At 38.6% G+C, this 17,841-nt stretch overlaps 1 protein-coding gene across 3 annotated transcripts in view; it reads left to right on the top strand.

The window, feature by feature from the left end:
- The window catches only part of CPNE8 (copine 8), a 268,360-nt gene that overhangs the window by 90,489 nt on the left and 160,030 nt on the right, over positions 1–17,841 (top strand). For all 3 annotated transcript variants that reach the window (XM_021092523.1, XM_013997926.2, XM_021092524.1), the window contains one exon: positions 5,484–5,560. In XM_021092523.1, coding sequence (XP_020948182.1) covers positions 5,484–5,560 — 77 coding nt within the window. The remainder of the gene's footprint in view (positions 1–5,483; positions 5,561–17,841) is intronic.

Genomic DNA, 17,841 nt, shown 5'->3' with positions numbered 1-17,841 from the left:
AGGGCCACTCCTGCAGCATATGGAGGTTCCCAGGCTAGGGGTCCAATCAGAGCTGTAGCCACCGGCCTACGCCACAGCCACAGCAACACGGGATCTGAGCCGCGTCTGTGACCTACACCACAGCTCACTGCAATGCCGGATTTTTAACTCACTGAACAAGGCCAGGGATCGAACCTGCAACCTCATGGTTCCTAGTCGGATTTGTTAACCACTGAGCCACGACGGGAACTCCAACACATTTGGATGTTCTAATGAGCATGTGTATTTTAGAAAACAAAATACATTATTTTAAATGTAAAGTGATTTTAGAAAACAAAATACATTATTTTATTCAGATAATCATAGTATCTCCAGTACTGGAATCTAGTGGCAAGTGGAAAGTTTTGAGTATGTAGTAATATTATTTTAACTCCAGGAAAGTAGGGAGAAGGGAGGCATATGATTATTAGACATTTAACCATGTTCCAAACATTTGTTCTAAGTGTTTTGCATTTATTATCTTACTTAGATCTCCTAACAATTTCGTTTGTAATTATTATTTATTAAGTTCATTTTATATATTATGATACTGAGGCATAGGCATTAATAAATATTTCAGCCAGAATATAAACACAGGCAGTCTAAACTTGTACATCTCACTCTTCTGTTGTTGTTGTTGTTATTTTTTTAATAGTTATTTCCCCCAATATGATTTTTTTTCTACTGTACAACATGGTGGCCCAGTTACACTTACATGTCCACATTCTATTTTCGCACATTATCATGCTCCATCATAAGTGACTAGACATAGTTCCCAGTGAATTCTCACTCTTAAGGAGTATGTCATTCTGCCTTCCTAAATAAGGAAGTGAATAAATGTATGTATATAAGTATGTATATAAAAAAATCTTTTGCCAAGAATATATAGGAATCATTAATACTGGTACCTAGCAATCAAGCATACAAACCAATGCACAAAGCCAGTTAATTTACTGCAAAATAAATTACCTTTTTATATGTGTGGAATTATTAAAGCATGTAGCTTTGATGTAATTTTCATGAATATATATAAGCAGCTAGCTACAATATAACATAAATTGTAGATGGATAGAACTGATCAGTAAAATTGGTATGGGAAAGATAATAATTCTGAAGAAATTGGAATATATATATATATATGTATACAATTAAAGTAGACATTCCTCTGGATATTAACAAGAAAGAGAAGAGAAACATAAGTGTGCAGTAATCAGCTGGAATCTGATAGTATAACAGTGCTCCCTTGCATTTGGAGCTGTGTTATGCTAGTAATAAAACTAGATTTATATTGTTGTGGGAATATTCCAAACACTTCCTCTGATTTGCTGATACCTTTTTTTAAACTACTTGTGCAATGTGAAGCTTATTACTTTTATAATGCTTTGTATTGCTATGCTCTCTTTTTTTCCCTTGTGTTCTCCCCTGCTCAGTGTTAATAAGCCTTTATTACCAGCATACTGGATTTAGGGTAGTGTCGGATACTTTTAGAGTGGTAGAATGCGTTTTATAGCCCAACAGTATGGCTCCATACATTTGAAGAGATTTCAAAACTAAGTTCTACCTGTGTATTATTTAGATTATAAAATAATAAACACATTTAACGAATGTTCATTTATCCTATGGTCAGTTTTTTGAAAGCCTACTAGTTAATATGATTGAATAAACTGAAGCATTTCTCACCTGTCAGCCACTCGAAACTGGATTTGGTTTATGTGTGTTTTGAAGTTGTAGAAGGTACTTGGGTTTATTACTGAAAATTCTATTATGACCTAGTTGTAATGCCTCATCAACTGGAATAAAATGCTATAATAAACAACAAAACAATTTCTATCATAGCTTGTTTTTATATCTATTTTTATCTAACTACAGAACAAATACCTAAAAATACCCATTAAAGGGCACTAATTATATTACCAGTATTGTGTAAAATGCATAGGAAATGTGGACCCTTGAGAGGACTAAAAAAATGGATTCAGTAGAGTTTCCAACACAAAAAGTAGTTGACAAATATTAAATATTATGTGCTAATTTTTTGCATTGTGAATAGTAAATGTATTGCTTGATCAGGAATACATAAACACAGGCAGATGTAAAACAATTACACAAATGCCACAAATACTTAGGGGCAAAGAGTGCAATAACTGTAAAGATAATGTGTATAGATGCACACCATATCTTTTTTGGTGCACATTTTATTGTTTTTATTATTTTGATACCTGAAAGGAAATCAAATGTTGTTTCTTTTTGTGATGACATATATGTATTTTCTGTTTGCTAATATGTATCTAATATGGAACGCTCAGTATATCTGTTTTGCTTTCTTGAGTCATTATAGCAATGAACACCTTTTACTGTGACTTGTTACTCCATTGGCCAAATCCATTTAATATGCAGTATGAGCTGCTGCCTATTGATACTAGTATCCTCAGAAAGGAGTTCTAGAATCCTCATGATTTTTTTGCTACTGACTCAGAGGAACAATGATGTATTCCAAATCTAAGCTCTTGGTGCCGTGAGACTTAGAAAAACTTATGTTTGTTTTTTAAAAAATCATAAACACATTTGTAAAGTCTGTTATAAAATTGGGAAAGATATGTTCTTTTTAAGGATATTTAATTTAAATATGTTAAGACTTTACCTTAAGTCCTTTTGACTTACTTGAAAGCAAACCTTAAAATGATTTGCAGTTTTATGAAGGTATTGCCATTCTGTCAGCCAAGTCCCAAATTCTGATTTATTTTATGTTTTTCTCTCCCTCTCTCTACTGCCTCATCCCTACCTTGTACAAGTATAGCTCATACCAAATCCTGTTACTTATCCATGCACTAGTCCCAACCACATGCTACAAGTTTTGCTTAGGCCTTAACTCTTTGCTTATTAACTACTGTAGCCTTTGATTGATCTGGCTTCCAGATTTGTCTTCACTCTTCAGCTTCAGTCCATTCTACAAATTAGTAGCTGGGTAATCTGAGTGCACTGTTCTAAGTGTGTCCAGGCATAGCTGAAAGCTTTCCAGTTGCTTCTGAATTTCTTAAGGCACCATTTTTTCTTCTTCTTCTTCTTTTTTTTTTTTTTTGCTTGGCCAAGAAGGGCCCTCCACAGACTTGGTTCTTCCTCTCTTTTTGCCCTTTATTTGAGATTTTTGCCTTTTTTTTTTTTCAAACATTCTTGCCTGTAACTCTGATCTCTTCTCTAAGACTCGAATTTTCCAGCTGTCTTCCCTTCGTCATCTGATTCCTACCTGGCTCTCCAAGCTTGGGAAAATAATCGATTCTCCTAGTCTACAGCAGTCTTTTTCTCTCATGAAACCAAGAGCAACTTTCCCTAAATAACATAGTTTTTTAGGCATTTAAATATTCTGTTCAGTAAAACTTAAAACAACATTTTCTTCGCTGTTGTTCCTCTCCCCATCCTTTTTAGGGCTTCTCCTGGGCCAGCTCACAGTACAGTTTAAGGGCTGTGAGCCCCCTTTCTCCTTTAGGACAGCTTGGAATTACACATAGCTATGCTATGGAATGTGCCTCTCGGAGTTCCCGTCGTGGCCCAGTGGTTAACAAATCCTACTAGGAACCATGAGGTTGCGGGTTCAATCCCTGGCCTTGCTCAGTGGGTTAAAGATCTGGCGTTGCCATGAGCTGTGGTGTGGGTTGCAGACGCGGCTCGGATCCCGCGTTGCTGTGGCTCTGGTGTAGGCCGGTGGCTACAGCTCCGATTCGACCCCTAGCCTGGGAACCTCCATATGCTCTGGGAGCGGCCCAAGAAATGGCAAAAAGACACACACAAAAAAAGAATGTTCCTCTCCCTGAACCACTGCTGTATTTTCTTGACCCACATATCCAGATGGTGTTGGAACCCTTATTTTATTGACATGTGAAGTTGCACTGAATTTATGATATTTAAATTCTTAGGCAGTATTTCAGTCTTAACTCAGAATATCTGGGTTAGACTTGATTCAGCTATTTACTGACACTTAAAACATGAAAGAAATAATCTCCTAGATGATTGGTTTCTTTATATGTGAAATTTGGCATTAGTAACAGACCTCTCATTTTGCAGGGTTATTCTGAATCCTAAAAATAATATCCATCTGCTGGCACATTAATAACTTTATATTGCATTATACTTAACCCATTTTTAGACACTTAATATGTCTAATATTATCTCATGCAATAACTCATTGAACGCTCAGAATAACTCTATGTGGGGGCTACTGCATGTGAGACTGAAGAGCTTAATAATTACCCCGGTCACAAGCGGTTAATGGTGATACTGGAGTAGACATATGGCAGTGTGGCTATGGATCCTAGTTGTAGCTATGCCATCCCACTGGTTCTCTGTAAGTAGCACTGGACATGTTAGCCACCACTGCTCTGTGCTTTTCATGTTATGCTTTCTCAGCCAAAAGTTTAGTAGTTTCAGAGACATATCAAGTCAAGCCATTTGTGGATTCAAATCCTAGAACTTTTTCCCATTTTCATTTTAATTTAAAAAGGAAGAATTCAGGAGTTCCTGTCATGGCTCAGTGGTTAACGAACCTGACTAGCATCCATGAGGACATGGGTTCGATCTCTGGCCTTGCTCAGTGGGTTAAGGATCTGGTGTTGCCATGAGCTGTGGTGTAGGTCACAGACTCAGCTCAGATCCTGCGTTGCTGTGGCTGTGGCTGTGGCCAGCAGCTATGGCTGCAATTTGACCCCTAGCCTGGGAACCTCCATATGCTGCCAGTGTGGCTCTAAAAGACAAAAAAAAAAAAAAAGAGTTTGGAGTTCCTGTTGTGGCGCAGTGGAAACGAATCCAACTAGGAACCATGAGGTTGATGGTTCAATCCCTGGCCTCACTCAGTGGGTTAAGGATCTGGTGTTGCCATGAGCTGTGGTATAGGCTGCAGACATGGCTCAGATCCTGCGTTGCTGTGGCTGTGGTGTAGGCCGGCAGCTGTAGCTCTGATTCGTCCCCTAGCCTGGGAACCTCCATATGCCGCGAGTGCAGCCCCAAAAAGAAGAAGAAAAAAAAGACTTCCACTGTGGTACATTGGGTTAAGAATCTGACTGCAGTGAGTGGCTCAGGTCATTGCAGAGGCACAGGTTCACTCCCTGACCCAGTGCAGTGGGTTGTGTTGCCACAGCTGTGCCATAGATCACGGCTGCAGCTTGAACTCAGTCCCTGCCCTGGGAACTTCCATATGCTGCGGGTGCAGCCATAAAATTTTTTAAAAGGAAAAGAAAATAAATACAATGTCTAAACACTCACAATAACAAGCCCACTTAATGATTAAAAGGACCAAATGCTGTGCAAATTTAGGGGGCAATCACATGCTACAATTAGTGCATTTTGACTTGATTTATTATTGGAAGTTAGAGAATTCAGTATTTCAGCAATGGAAGCAGTGCAAATATGGTGTACAAAATACTCAGTGTAAAGATAGTTTGGGAACTTACAAGCTTTAATCCTTTTATCTATTTTAGGACTTTCTGGGACAAGTGTTTTGTACATTGGGGGAGATTGTTGGTTCACAGGGAAGTCGCCTGGAAAAGCCAATAGTGTAAGTATTATTTTAATTTAGACAATGACATTTTAACTCTTCCCTTTTCTATTTTGGCAGTTTTGAATTGATAAATACATGGTTGTAGACCAAAAGTGTGTTTTAAAATCTTGAGTTTTCTCTTCCAACGAATCATTTTGATATGTCTGTAAAGGATAATTTATATTTCAACCGTCATATGCCACACTACAAGATGTTCACAAAATCAAATGAGTACATTTAAACAAGAAAATATGTTGTTTTCCTTTTGGTTGTGTTACCAAACCCAAGTTTGTGTGCCCATCGCACAGTGAGGCCAATCAACACTGAGTTTGGAGCAGAGAAAGGTTAATTGCAGGGCCTTGAAAGGAGATGGGTGGCTTGTGCTCCCAAAGCCCGAAACTCCTCGAAGACTTTCAGCAAAGCCCTTACAAAGGCAAGGTGAGGGAGAGTGTGGTTAGTTGTTGCCAACTTCTTGGGGTGGGATCCTTTGCTCTTGTAGCTGACCACGTGGATCAGGTCGTGGTCAGGTCACGATGTTCTTGTTATTCTCTGTTCAGGTCTGGTCATGGTCAGACTATCCTGTGTATTTCAAACTATAGGCAACATTCTGTTACAGAAGGTGTGGAGCATGACTAAGCATAGGCAACAAAGCACAAAGGTTAAAATGAGGTTAAAATAAAAGGAACAGATCTAGTATGGCGTCAGATTTGTTCTTCCCTATTGCAGTGGTACTGTTAATTCAGAGATTAAGTACTCTTTGAAAAAGAGATTTTACTCCTTTGGGCCAGAGACTAATTGTAGCAACACCTTTTATGTTTAATAAATGCATTTTTGGTGACTGATATTTTAATAATTTTTACTACAAAATTCATCTGAAGAGAAAGCAATGTAAGTGTTAAGGAAAGGTGGCCACTAAGAATTACATTTTCCATATTCATATTCAGTTATGGGGCTCATGTTTAGTTTTCAGATCATTTGCCTGGGATGATCAATTTTCTTAGTTTCATATAAGGCAGAAAAACCTAGATATTTTTCTTAATCCTTTCCTTGTCCTCCATCTTCCTCCCTAATTCTGAATTTTTTGGATTCACTTAACTTTTTAAAAATCAAAAGATCTAGGAAGAATACCAAGGCCATTGCAGGGTGAACCACAATGTCTAAAAGTTTAGGGAGTTTTGAAGTCTATATTCACCAATATTTTAAGAATTTCAAACTCACAAAATAAATATGGCAAAACTCCACAACTCTATTCACTGTTGACATCAAACACTTAAAATGGCTATAGCATTATTCTCATATTCCCTGTCTAAAATGGAACTTTATATTTAGTGTGTTCTTCTTAGGCTAACAAGTAGTCTATGAATTCTAAATTCTTTTAGCTTAATTTTTTAGAAGATTATTACTGAATGTCAATTTGAAAACTTTTGCATTCCAACTACTTTTAAACAGTCTTTTCATGTGTAATTTTTTTTTTAACATCATTGTAGAGTTTGGAGGTCTGTTTCAAATGTATTTATGCTCACTTTAATAAATCAATAAATAGTCTATAAAGCAAATATAAATGTTTTATTAATTATATATAATTCTTATTGCATTGTCTAGTAGTCTAGTGACTTAAGCTCACAAGCATTCTAGATTACTAAAGCAGCATTTTTTTGTTGTTGAAAAAATAATTAATATTATCTATACAGAAAACTCTTAAATTATGTAGAATTTTTCCCAGGAGAAAATCAGCCTTATATTCTTGAAACATATTAAAAAGTTGATATGATGATGGCTGGGGTATGTGGTGAATTGAATGTAGTGTAAGATATGGTCTTTGTCCAGCTAATCCAGCGATTCCTACTGGGCAAGACTAACAGAAACAAATTCATGCTACAGGGGGAAGGGTCCTAGAGTAATGAATTGCAGAATATGCCAGTGTAGTGGGTGTTTGCTGGCAGTAGAGTCATAATCATTTTACATAATCAGAAAGTATGAAATGCTCTTCAGAATTTTCTAAGCTCCTTCTGAGGCTAGGGTAGCACAAAAGAGGCAAAGGCTTGGAGACCTTTTCGGAAAACTTGGAGCTACTGTAACTATATGTTTTGCTTCATATATACGGTATTTGCAATTTAGGCAACTTTCTTTTGTATTTCTTATAACTAATTATAATCTATATAATACATTAAATATAATTTATTATAATATATTGATATATTATAAATAACTAAATTAATGTAATATATTAAGTATAATCTATTACAGTTCTTGTAACTAATCTTTTACTCAGCCTTTGACATTGGGTAATCTTATCAGGCAAATAAACATTAACGGAGTTCCTGTCGTGGTGCAGCAGAAATGAATACAAATCCAACTAGGAACCATGAGGTTTCGGGTTCCATCCCTGGCCTCGCTCAGTGGGTTAAGGATCTGGCATTGCCCTGAGCTGTGGTGTAGGTCGCAGACGCAGCTTGGATCCTGCATTGCTGTGGCTATGGCGTATGCCGGCAGCTGTAACTCCTGTTGGACCCCTAGCCTGGGAACCTCTATATAATGTGGGTGCAGCCCTAAAAAGCAAAAAAAACAAATAAACATTAAGAAAAGGGCTTAAAGGTAGCTTACTGTTGTAGCAATGGGAGATTTAAAAAAAAATTAGTAGATTTAATTAGGCAAGTCTTAGTACTAAATGGGTAATGAAATGTAGAACTTGAGTAAAGCAGAGATAGGCTACAAAAAAAAGACCTAACAAACTATAAGAATTGCAGAATGGTGGGCCTATTACATGAGAAAATTAGATATTTGAGATAAAGAGAACAGAGGAAAGAGATGAGAGGGTTCTCAGGAGATTAACAGCAATAGGACAGTAAAATTGAATGCATTTAGCTTGCTAGTGGAAGGATATTTTGGATTTATTAATCGAAGCATCAGGTAATATAATCATGTGCTCTCACCTGAGCAGTTACTCCAACCCAGGTGGTCACTAGATTGGAAACAAACAAAAAAATGTTTTGTAGTCACCCACCCTCTTGCTTGAGAGAATATTGTCTTGTATTAACAATTAGGGCTATGAGAGAGGCATGTGTCTAGAGAAAGGGGGGACATGTGGATTGAAGAACTAGGTCCATTGAACTAAGCATTCTCTAGGGCTCTTGAAGTTCAAGTGCTTTGAGAGAAGATGCAGCTTCTATTCAAATGGCATTTTACCTCCTTACCTCAACTTGAAATGGAAGGCAGTCTAAACCATTCATATTTTTTTGTTTGCAAAAGCATGGTTGGGTTGAGGAAGAGTGAAATGTTGCTTGCATGGAAGCTGTATCTGCCTGTAATGTAGAAGCAGCCCTTCATAGCAGCTGGTCCACTCAGTGGATGCTTTCAGATTCCACACGTGCTCTTGCTAACTCCTGATCAGTGGCATCTATTCACATGTACTCAATTTCTGAACCTATCTATCGGACAGATAGATGGTGGGGAGAGATGGGAAGGTTGAAAGATAGAGTATTTCAGTGGAGGAGGGCCTGGCTTTGGAAGAAAGGATGAAGCCAGGTTCATGCTGGAGCTGTTGCAGGGTCAGGGACGTGTTTTCTTCTCTGAAATTTGATGACAAACACAACTTCTAAAGATTTCTTGTTTTATCCCATAACATATAAACATCGTGGGATATATGAAAGCCTGACAGAAATGAAGTTGTTCATATTGGGCAAATAATATGTATTTAACATAAAGCTCTTACATCTGTTTCTCATAGTTTCTTTTGCTTTCTCCCACCCGACTCCTCCCTTGTGAACCTGCCCTGGCCAGAGCTTAGCTCCCTAGGGCAAAGGTCACCTTGCAGGATGATCACTAAACGTGGTTTTTTTTGTTGTTGTTGTTGTTGTTTTTTGTCTTTTTGCTATTTCTTGGGCCGCTCCCACGGCATATGGAGGTTCCCAGGCTAGGGGTTGAATCGGAGCTGTAGCTGCCGGCCTACACCAGAGCTACAACAACTCGGAATCCGAGCCGAGTCTGCAACCTACACCACAGCTCACGGCAACGCCGGATCGTTAACCCACTGAGCAAGTGCAGGGATCGAACCCGCAACCTCATGGTTCCTAGTAGGATTTGTTAACCATTGTGCCACGACGGGAACTCCTAAACGTGTTTTTCATGGTCTGATCATCATGGTTGGAGGTAGACATAGAATGCGTATACTCTCCTGCAGCCCTTACCTTTGGCAATCTTGTTAAAGAGTTAGGGAATTTTGTTCTATCTGACTAGGTATAGGCTTTGGAATGGTAGCAGAGCACACCTCCTGAGGCAGATCATCCACCTGCAATTAACAAAAGTGACTCATCGTGAATTTTAAAAGTCGTCCTGTGTTCCAAATGTTATTTATCTTCAATACCTTTATCCAAATGATTTAGTGCTTGCTTACTAATTTGTTTTAGGTTAGAAATTTGTTCTCCAATTAGTGTGCCATTTATATTCTAAGTTATTCAAAATATTCCCTCATTTCCTGCTTTTTAAATGGCCCAGTTTAAATTATTTTTGGTTAAGGTTTTCCAAAGAATATCTGCTAGCTTCTTAATCTAATTGTGTTATAATATCTCCTCAGAGGTGGTCGTTTAGAAATGATTTTAACTATAAAATTTGGAAGTTTAGAGATATACTGGAGCTTTAAATTATTTGTTATTAATCAAGCCTTTGAAAACTAAGTTGTGTTTATTACAAAGGAAAAATGGTCTCTTGTAAATAGTTTCATATCCTATTAAATAAACAGAATTTGAATTTAATCTCATCTTATTTCCTATGCTTCGGTTATTGCTGTCACTTTTAAAAATAGGTTTTCTCATTTTCATGAGAATAAAATCATTTTTTAAGATTTTTTAGGAACTTATGTGAAATTTTTTGAAATTGATGTTCAAGAATTTTTAATTTACTTTTTTTTTTAATCACTGCACCTGTAGCATATGGAAGTTCCTGGGCCAGGGATTGAATCCTACCCTGCAGTTGCAGCAACATGGGGTCCTTTAACCCACTGTGCCGGGCCAGGGATTGAACCCACACCTCCTCAGTGACCCCGAGTGGCTGCAGTTGGATTCTTAACCCACTGTGCCACAGTGGGAACTCCCTCCTGTCCAACCCCCGCACGTGCCTTTTGCCTTTTTTAGAGCTAAATATGGAAATTCCTAGGCCTGGGGTTGAATCAGAGCTACAGCTGCTGGCCTACACCACAGCCACAGCAACATGGGACCCAAGCCACACCTGTAGCCTATACCACAGCTGATGGCAACTCCAGATCACCAACCCACTGAGAGGCCATTGTACTCGCATTCTAATCAGGTTCATTTCCGCTGAGACATAACAGGAACCCCTCCCTCCCTGCCCATCTTTTGAATTGAATTGTTTTCTTTTTCTTGACATTGAGTTGTATGAGCTTTTTCTAAACCCACGGTGCCACTGTGGGAACTCTTTTAATTTTCTTTTTAATAGCAGCTCAAGATTTTCATAATTTCAAACAGTCTTTTCTGTTGGAGTCAAGTTTTGAACAAACACATTTCTCATATTTTAATTCCATCCTCCACTTTGGTCTCTTCCCTGAGCCCTTCTAAAATGAGTCTTGTGCTACTTAATTTGTCACCAACATTTACTGTGTCTTCCTATGACTCATCAACTCCTCTCTTTAGGTCGTTCCATTATTTAGAATTATACCCACTCAGCAGTGTGTTTTCTCATGCTGTGAGATTATATCCAATTTTCTTCATGACGCTGTCAAAGAGTCGTCTTCTATCTTTAGAGATCTCTGTGATGGATTCAGCAAAGCCTTCCAAAATGCAAGAATCAGCACCAGTTTAAGAAAGATTGCCATTCTCTTTTTTGGGAGTAAAGCATTTATTATGTTCATCATGTAATAAACTGTGTTCCTGTTACTCTTAGACAGGCTGGGACTGGTTTCAAAAAAAAGGATGGGACGAGGATGTAGGGACTGGTTGTGATTAGAAAGAAGATTCTTAACTCTGGGAAGAGTGGGAATGCCAGGGGTAATTGAACCAGCAGCTGTTTTGACTGCCGGAAAAGGTTACGTTCTTTGTAGGCTGACTATAGCAGCTTGTGATCTAGGCAATAAGAAAGGGATAGAGGATAAAAGGAGAAATCCAAGAGGAATTAGTGAGTATCCTAACAGGTGTGAAGAGAACAGGGACAGGACTTTGGAGGCAGGTGATAACTGGAAAACCAGCTTATAGTTGTGTGATGGATACCAGCATCCCAGCTCTAACATAGGACTCAAGGGTAGAGCCCAATGGGTGCAGAAGTTCAACAAGAGAAATGTGGGGAGAGAAATAGAGCAGAAAGAAAGCTTGGGAATAAGGCAGAAGATTCAAATAGAAGGAAATATTTGAGGGAGACTTGAGGCAGAACCTTAAAAGGGTGGTTTAAAAATCGGACTCAAGGGGAGTTCCCATTGTGGTGCAGCAGATTAGTATCCATGAAGATGTGGGTTCGATCCCTGGCCTCGATCAGTGGGTTGCCATGAGCTGTGGTGTAAGTCACAGATCTGGCTTGGATTCCCCCATTGCTGCAGCTCTGATTTGACCACTAGCCTGGGAACTTCCAAGTGCTGCTGGCCTGGCCCTAAAAAGCAAAAAAAAAAAAAGAAAATTCCGACTCACAATGGCCTTATTCTGAAAGCTATGCTGTGGCTCTGAGAACATGTAAAGATCCAGGGTCAGCATGAAAATGAAGAGGAGGAGAGAGAGGGCTAGGTGAATGCTTAGTCTTAAATTTATAATAAATCAGTACGTGTCTTTATTGTGCAACTTCTGCATGTAAAAATATAGTCAACTTTGGGGGAAATTTTGAATCTCAAAGTGTTCTTGTTTTATTAAATTCTCTGAAAATTAGGTTGATACTGTTATTCTCTCTGGTTTATTTTGTTAGAAAGAAAGAATATTGCTCTGGGAATTAGAAGATGTTTTAAGTCCCATCTCTGCTACTGACTTGCTATGTAATATTACAAAATTTGCACATCTATGTTTTTAATCTGTGTATCACATTTTTAATGCGAAGAATTTAGCCACAGATAAGTAATTAGCCACTGTAGCGGACTTGATAGCACATGGACTTTGGAGGCAGTCAGACCTGGGTTTCATAATTTATTAGGTATATAATTTGAGGAAATTACTTTAAATTCCTGAACTCCGGTTTCCTCATCCAAAACATATGATTAATAAACTTTCAAGAAGATTGTTGTAAGAAATAGCAACACTAAATATAACGCATTTGTCCTGGAATTTAATAAACACTCAATGATTATTATTGATATTTATGTTGTTATTAAATATGGTAAATATCTTTTAGGAAAGCCTCTTTTACTTTTCTAAAACAATATTTTTTTTCTATTGTACAGCATGGTGACCCAGTTACACATACATGTATACATTCTTTTTTCAAGGGATGGAGAGAGGGAGGGGATTATTGGGTGATTCAGACCTGGATAGGTCTTTTCCTATGCAGAAAGACCTCTTAAACTGAATCACTCAATAATCCCTTCCCTCTCTCCCTCCCTCATTGAGTTTACCATCTATCCATTAAATGAATAATCGCACAAATAAATAAAAATACATATTGATATGTTCCATGAAAATTAGAGTACAGACTAGAAAATAGGCCATTTTTAGTATTTTGAATTTTATCAGGCACAGTGGGAAAATTCATGATTTTTGTTCAGAGAGGTTCATTCATTTCCATGCAGAAAATGGTTGTAGGTGGTTAACAGAATTACTAGTAATTTAGTTATTGATGGAATAATCTAATTTGGAGAAGACAAGTAGTAAAGAGTTTGGACTAAGAAAATGAGGACTTGAGAACGATGTCTAGATACTCATGTTGCAACAGAAGAAAGGTTGGGGGAAAAACTGTAATTGTAATGTATACATGTAAGGATAACCTGACCTCCTTGCTGTACAGTGGGAAAATAAAAAAATTAAAAAAAGAAGATGAGGACAAGTGGGCAGATTAAAAATACATTCTGGGAGTTCCTGTCGTGGCGCAGTGGTTAGCGAATCCGACTAGGAACCATGAGGTTGCGGGTTAGGTCCCTGTGCTTGCTCAGTGGCTTGACGATCCGGTGTTGCCGTGAGCTGTGGTGTAGGTTGTAGACTTTCAGATTTCTTGGTCCATGTAACTGGGAGAATGAATGTACTATATTCTGACAAGGAAAATGTCATCCATTTCTGGGCCGATGACTGATCAGTAAGCTCTAGGAGTAGATGGGTCCTTCTGTCCTTGCGTGCTAGATGCTGGGTGTTTACCAGCATCTAGCATCTGCAAAACTTCTGCAAAACTTCATTTATATTTGCCTAACCTCAGCAAGTTGGATTGAAAAAATGGTGGAACATCCTAACTGAAGGAAAGAAATGATAAGATATCAGCTGTCTTGGAGTTCCCGTCGTGGCGCAGTGCTTAATGAATCCGACTAGGAACCGTGAAGTTGCAGGTTTGATCCCTGGCCTCACTCAGTGGGTTAAGGATCCGGCGTTGCCGTGAGCTGTGGTGTAGGTTGCAGACGTGGCTCGGATCCTGCGTTGCTGTGGCTCTGGTGTAGGCCGGTGGCTACAGCTCTGATTCGACCCCTAGCCTGGGAACCTCCATATGCCATGGGAGAGGGCCTAGAAAAGACCAAAAAAAAAAAAAAAAAAAAAAAAAAAAAAAAGATAAGAGCTGTCTTATTTTGGAAGATGGGTTCTAAATTATATAGTACCTGCCTTTATTGAATACACATTCTTGGTTTCACTTAATTTTAATCTAAGTCTCTAAAGGGTTACTGTTTGTATAGACAATGTTTAGAAATCACATTGGAATAAAGTCTTTCAGAGAAACTAAAATTTTCTCTGTGTTGAAATTCATTGCTCTTTTCTTCCTTTCCCTGTCTTATGTACGGCCTAATTTGCTGATTCTGGGATTCAAAATGTTGGCTAGGGATATTAGTTCTGTAATTCAGCAAACTAGGAGGTGAGGAAAGACTTTGGAATGAGTATCTCAGTCTGGCCTCTAACCTACGATGGCATGAATGTTTGGCGCAAATGTTTGGGGATTGTTTCAGCTTCTGTACTTAGACTCAACTGGTTCTTTGTCATCAAAGCAAGTGAAAAGGAGTGGTGCATTGTTTTTTTTTTAATAATGCTAAAGGGTAGCTTTGCTAAACTTCTTGTTAGTTACTCAGTATTCTGCCTGGTTTTACAGATAGTATTTTCTGTAACCCTCAAGCACCATTAAGAGGTATGTAGGTATCATGAGGTATTATTACCCCCCACCCATCAGAGGAAGAAGTGATGTAAAGACTCTGGAGAAACCAAGATTCACAAAAGGTTGTTTGGTTTCTAAGCCTGTATAGGCTTAACCACAGCACTGTAGTACCTTCAATGAATGAATATATTTATATACAGCTTTGAAAGGAATTTAAATTTTTATTTAGGAGTTCCTGCTGTGGCACAGTGAGTTAATGATTTGGCTTGTCTGTGGAGGCACCGGTTTGATACCCAGCCCAGCGCAGTAGGTTAAGGATCCAGCATTGCTACCGCTACGGCATAGGTTCTCAGCTCCAGTTCAGATTCAGTCCCTGGCCCAGGAACTTCCATTTGCTAAGGGTGTGGCCAGAAAAGAAAAAAAATTATTTGGTTTCATTTTTGTAATACAAAAGTATTTACTGAAAAGTCAAGAATGTCTCTGAATGGTGATAAGAAAAGCCGAAAGTTCCCACCCATTTTGACGGTAGGTCATTTCAAGGACTATAGGCTCCTTCTCATTATCTCTTATACACACAGCTCTTTCCAGGCATAGACCAGTGTCTCACTTTTCCCAGAGGTAAACAGTATTCATCCCTCTAAAAATGTCTGCTTCTTGCATCCGTCTTGGGTCATGAAGACTCAGTTTCTGTTGGTTACTCCAGGCTTCCATATGATGTGATCACTGAGAAGACAGCAGTAATTCCAGCAGTGAAGTCTGGCTTCCTGGCGTCCCCAGTCTCTGTTCTGGGGGGTGTGGGGGAGGCAGCGGCCACTCTTTCTCTAGTCAACTAAGATCAAAGTACTCTTCTCTAGAGGTAGCATTACATTTTCTCAGAGCCAGAACAGTATAGATGGGAAGAATCCTGGACAGACTCTAAAATAAATACATACATATTTTTAGAAAGAAGCAAATAAGTATATCAAATTTTTTTCCCCAGATCTCCTGGAGCATCATCATTTTGAAATCACAATATGCGGATGAGTAGACTGCATGATATCCTTATCATTTCTGGTCATTTCTTCATTTGGTCACACAGGATAACTTGCCTCCATTTCTAAAAGGACGGCTTTCTTTTGTTTCTTTTCTTTTTTCTTTTTTTGTCTTTTGAGGGCATATGGAGGTTCCCAGGCTAGGAGTCAAATCGGAGCTGTAGCTGCTGGCCTACATCACAGCCACAGCAACATAAGATCCGAGCCGCGTTTGTGACCTACACCACAGCTGTGACAACGCCGGATCCTTAACCCACTGAGCAAGGCTGGGGATGGAATCTGCATCCTCATAGATGCTAGTCAGATTTGCTAACGGCTGAGTCACGACGGGAACTCCTGCTTTCTTCCATTTCAAAGTTCTCGAAGGAGAGAGATTATTAAACACTCGGTTAGTGTTTTCCTCCCTCTCTTCCTCCTTCTTTCCCTCACTCCCCCCCCCCTGTTTATTCCTTCTTTCTTTCCTAATTTCCTTTTTTCTTTCTATTTTTCAAAAAAAGCTTTTGTGAATATTTAGCTTTGATTAGGCTATAGTGTTGTTTAAGGTACATGTTGATTCTCATGGTGCCGTAGGTTGCTCTGAGAATAAAATTCTAGTAAGTAAAAAATCTCAATAATTTTTGCTGCACCCTGTCTGCTTTGTTACTAGTATTGATTAGATCCTCCCAGTAATTGTAGAGATCGTGCAATTGAATCTCAACATTTTCTTAATTCGAGTTAACTCTAATGCAAGACTAGAGAAGACAGTTTAGCCAGCTGACATTTACAAATACATCTAGATTCCAACATATATTTTCAGTCATCTGTATGAATGTATTCATTTATTTTTTTTTTACTTTTTTTTATTACTCAAATGAATTTATCACATCTGTAGTTGTATAATGATCATAACAATCTGACTTCACAGGATTTCCATCCCACAGCCCAAGCACATTCCCCCACCCCCCAAACTGTCTCCTCTGGAGACCATATGTTTTTCAAGTCTGTGAGTCAGCATCTGTTCTGCAAAGAAGTTCCGTCTTCCTTTTTTCAGAATCCACATGTCAGTGAAAGCATTGGATGTTGGTGTCTCATTGTATGGCTGACTTCACTTAGCATGATAGTTTCTAGGTCCATCCATGTTGCGAAAAATGCTCGTATTTCGTTCTTTTTGATGGCTGAGTAATATTCCATTGTGCATATGTACCACACCTTCTGGATCGACTCCTCTGTCGATGGACATTTAGGTTGTTTCCATGTCTCAGCTATTGTAAATAGTGCTACAATGAACATTGGATTACATGTGTCTTTGCGAGTTGTGGTTTTCTCTGGATAGATGCCCAGGAGTGGGATTGCTGGATCAAATGGTAGTTCTATGTTTAGTTTTCTGAGGAATCTCCATATTGTTTTCCACAGTGGTTGCACCAACTTATAATCCCACCAACAGTGTATGAGGGTTCCTTTTTCTCCACACCCTCTCCAGTGCTTATTGTTTGTAGACTTTTTGATGATGGCCATTCTGGCTGGTGTAAGGTGGTACCTCAGAGTGGTTTTGATTTGCATTTCTCTAATAATGAGTGATGTTGAACCTCTTTTCATGTGTTTTTTGGCCATCCATATGTCTTCTTTGGAGAACTGTCTGTTTGGATCTTCTGCCCATTTTTGGATGGGGTTGTTTGTTTTTTTGGTATGGAGCTGCAGAAGTTGTTTGTAAATTTTGGAGATCAATCCTTCATCAGTTGATTCACTTGCAAAGATGTTCTCCCATTCTGTGGGTTGTCTTTTCGTTTTGTTTAGGGTTTCCTTTGCTGTGCAGAAACTTTGAAGTTTGATTAGGTCTCATTTGTTTATTTTTGTTTTTGTTGTCAATACTCTGAGGTGGATCTGAGAAGATGTAGCTGTGGTTTCTGTCAGAGAGTGTTTGGCCTGTGTTTTCCTCTAAGACTTTTATAGTGTCTGGTCTTCTGTCTAGGTCTTTCATCCATTTGGAGTTTCTTTTTGTGTGTGGTGTTAGGGAGTGTTCTAATTTCATTCTTTTCCATGTGGCTGTCCAGTTTTCCCAGCACCACTTACTGAACAAGCTGTCCT

Source organism: Sus scrofa, chromosome 5 (assembly GCF_000003025.6).
Source record: "Sus scrofa isolate TJ Tabasco breed Duroc chromosome 5, Sscrofa11.1, whole genome shotgun sequence".
Classification (NCBI taxonomy): Eukaryota; Metazoa; Chordata; class Mammalia; order Artiodactyla; family Suidae; genus Sus; species Sus scrofa.
The sequence above is the reverse complement of the archived record's forward strand: the minus strand, read 5'-3'. Positions and strand labels throughout refer to the sequence as shown.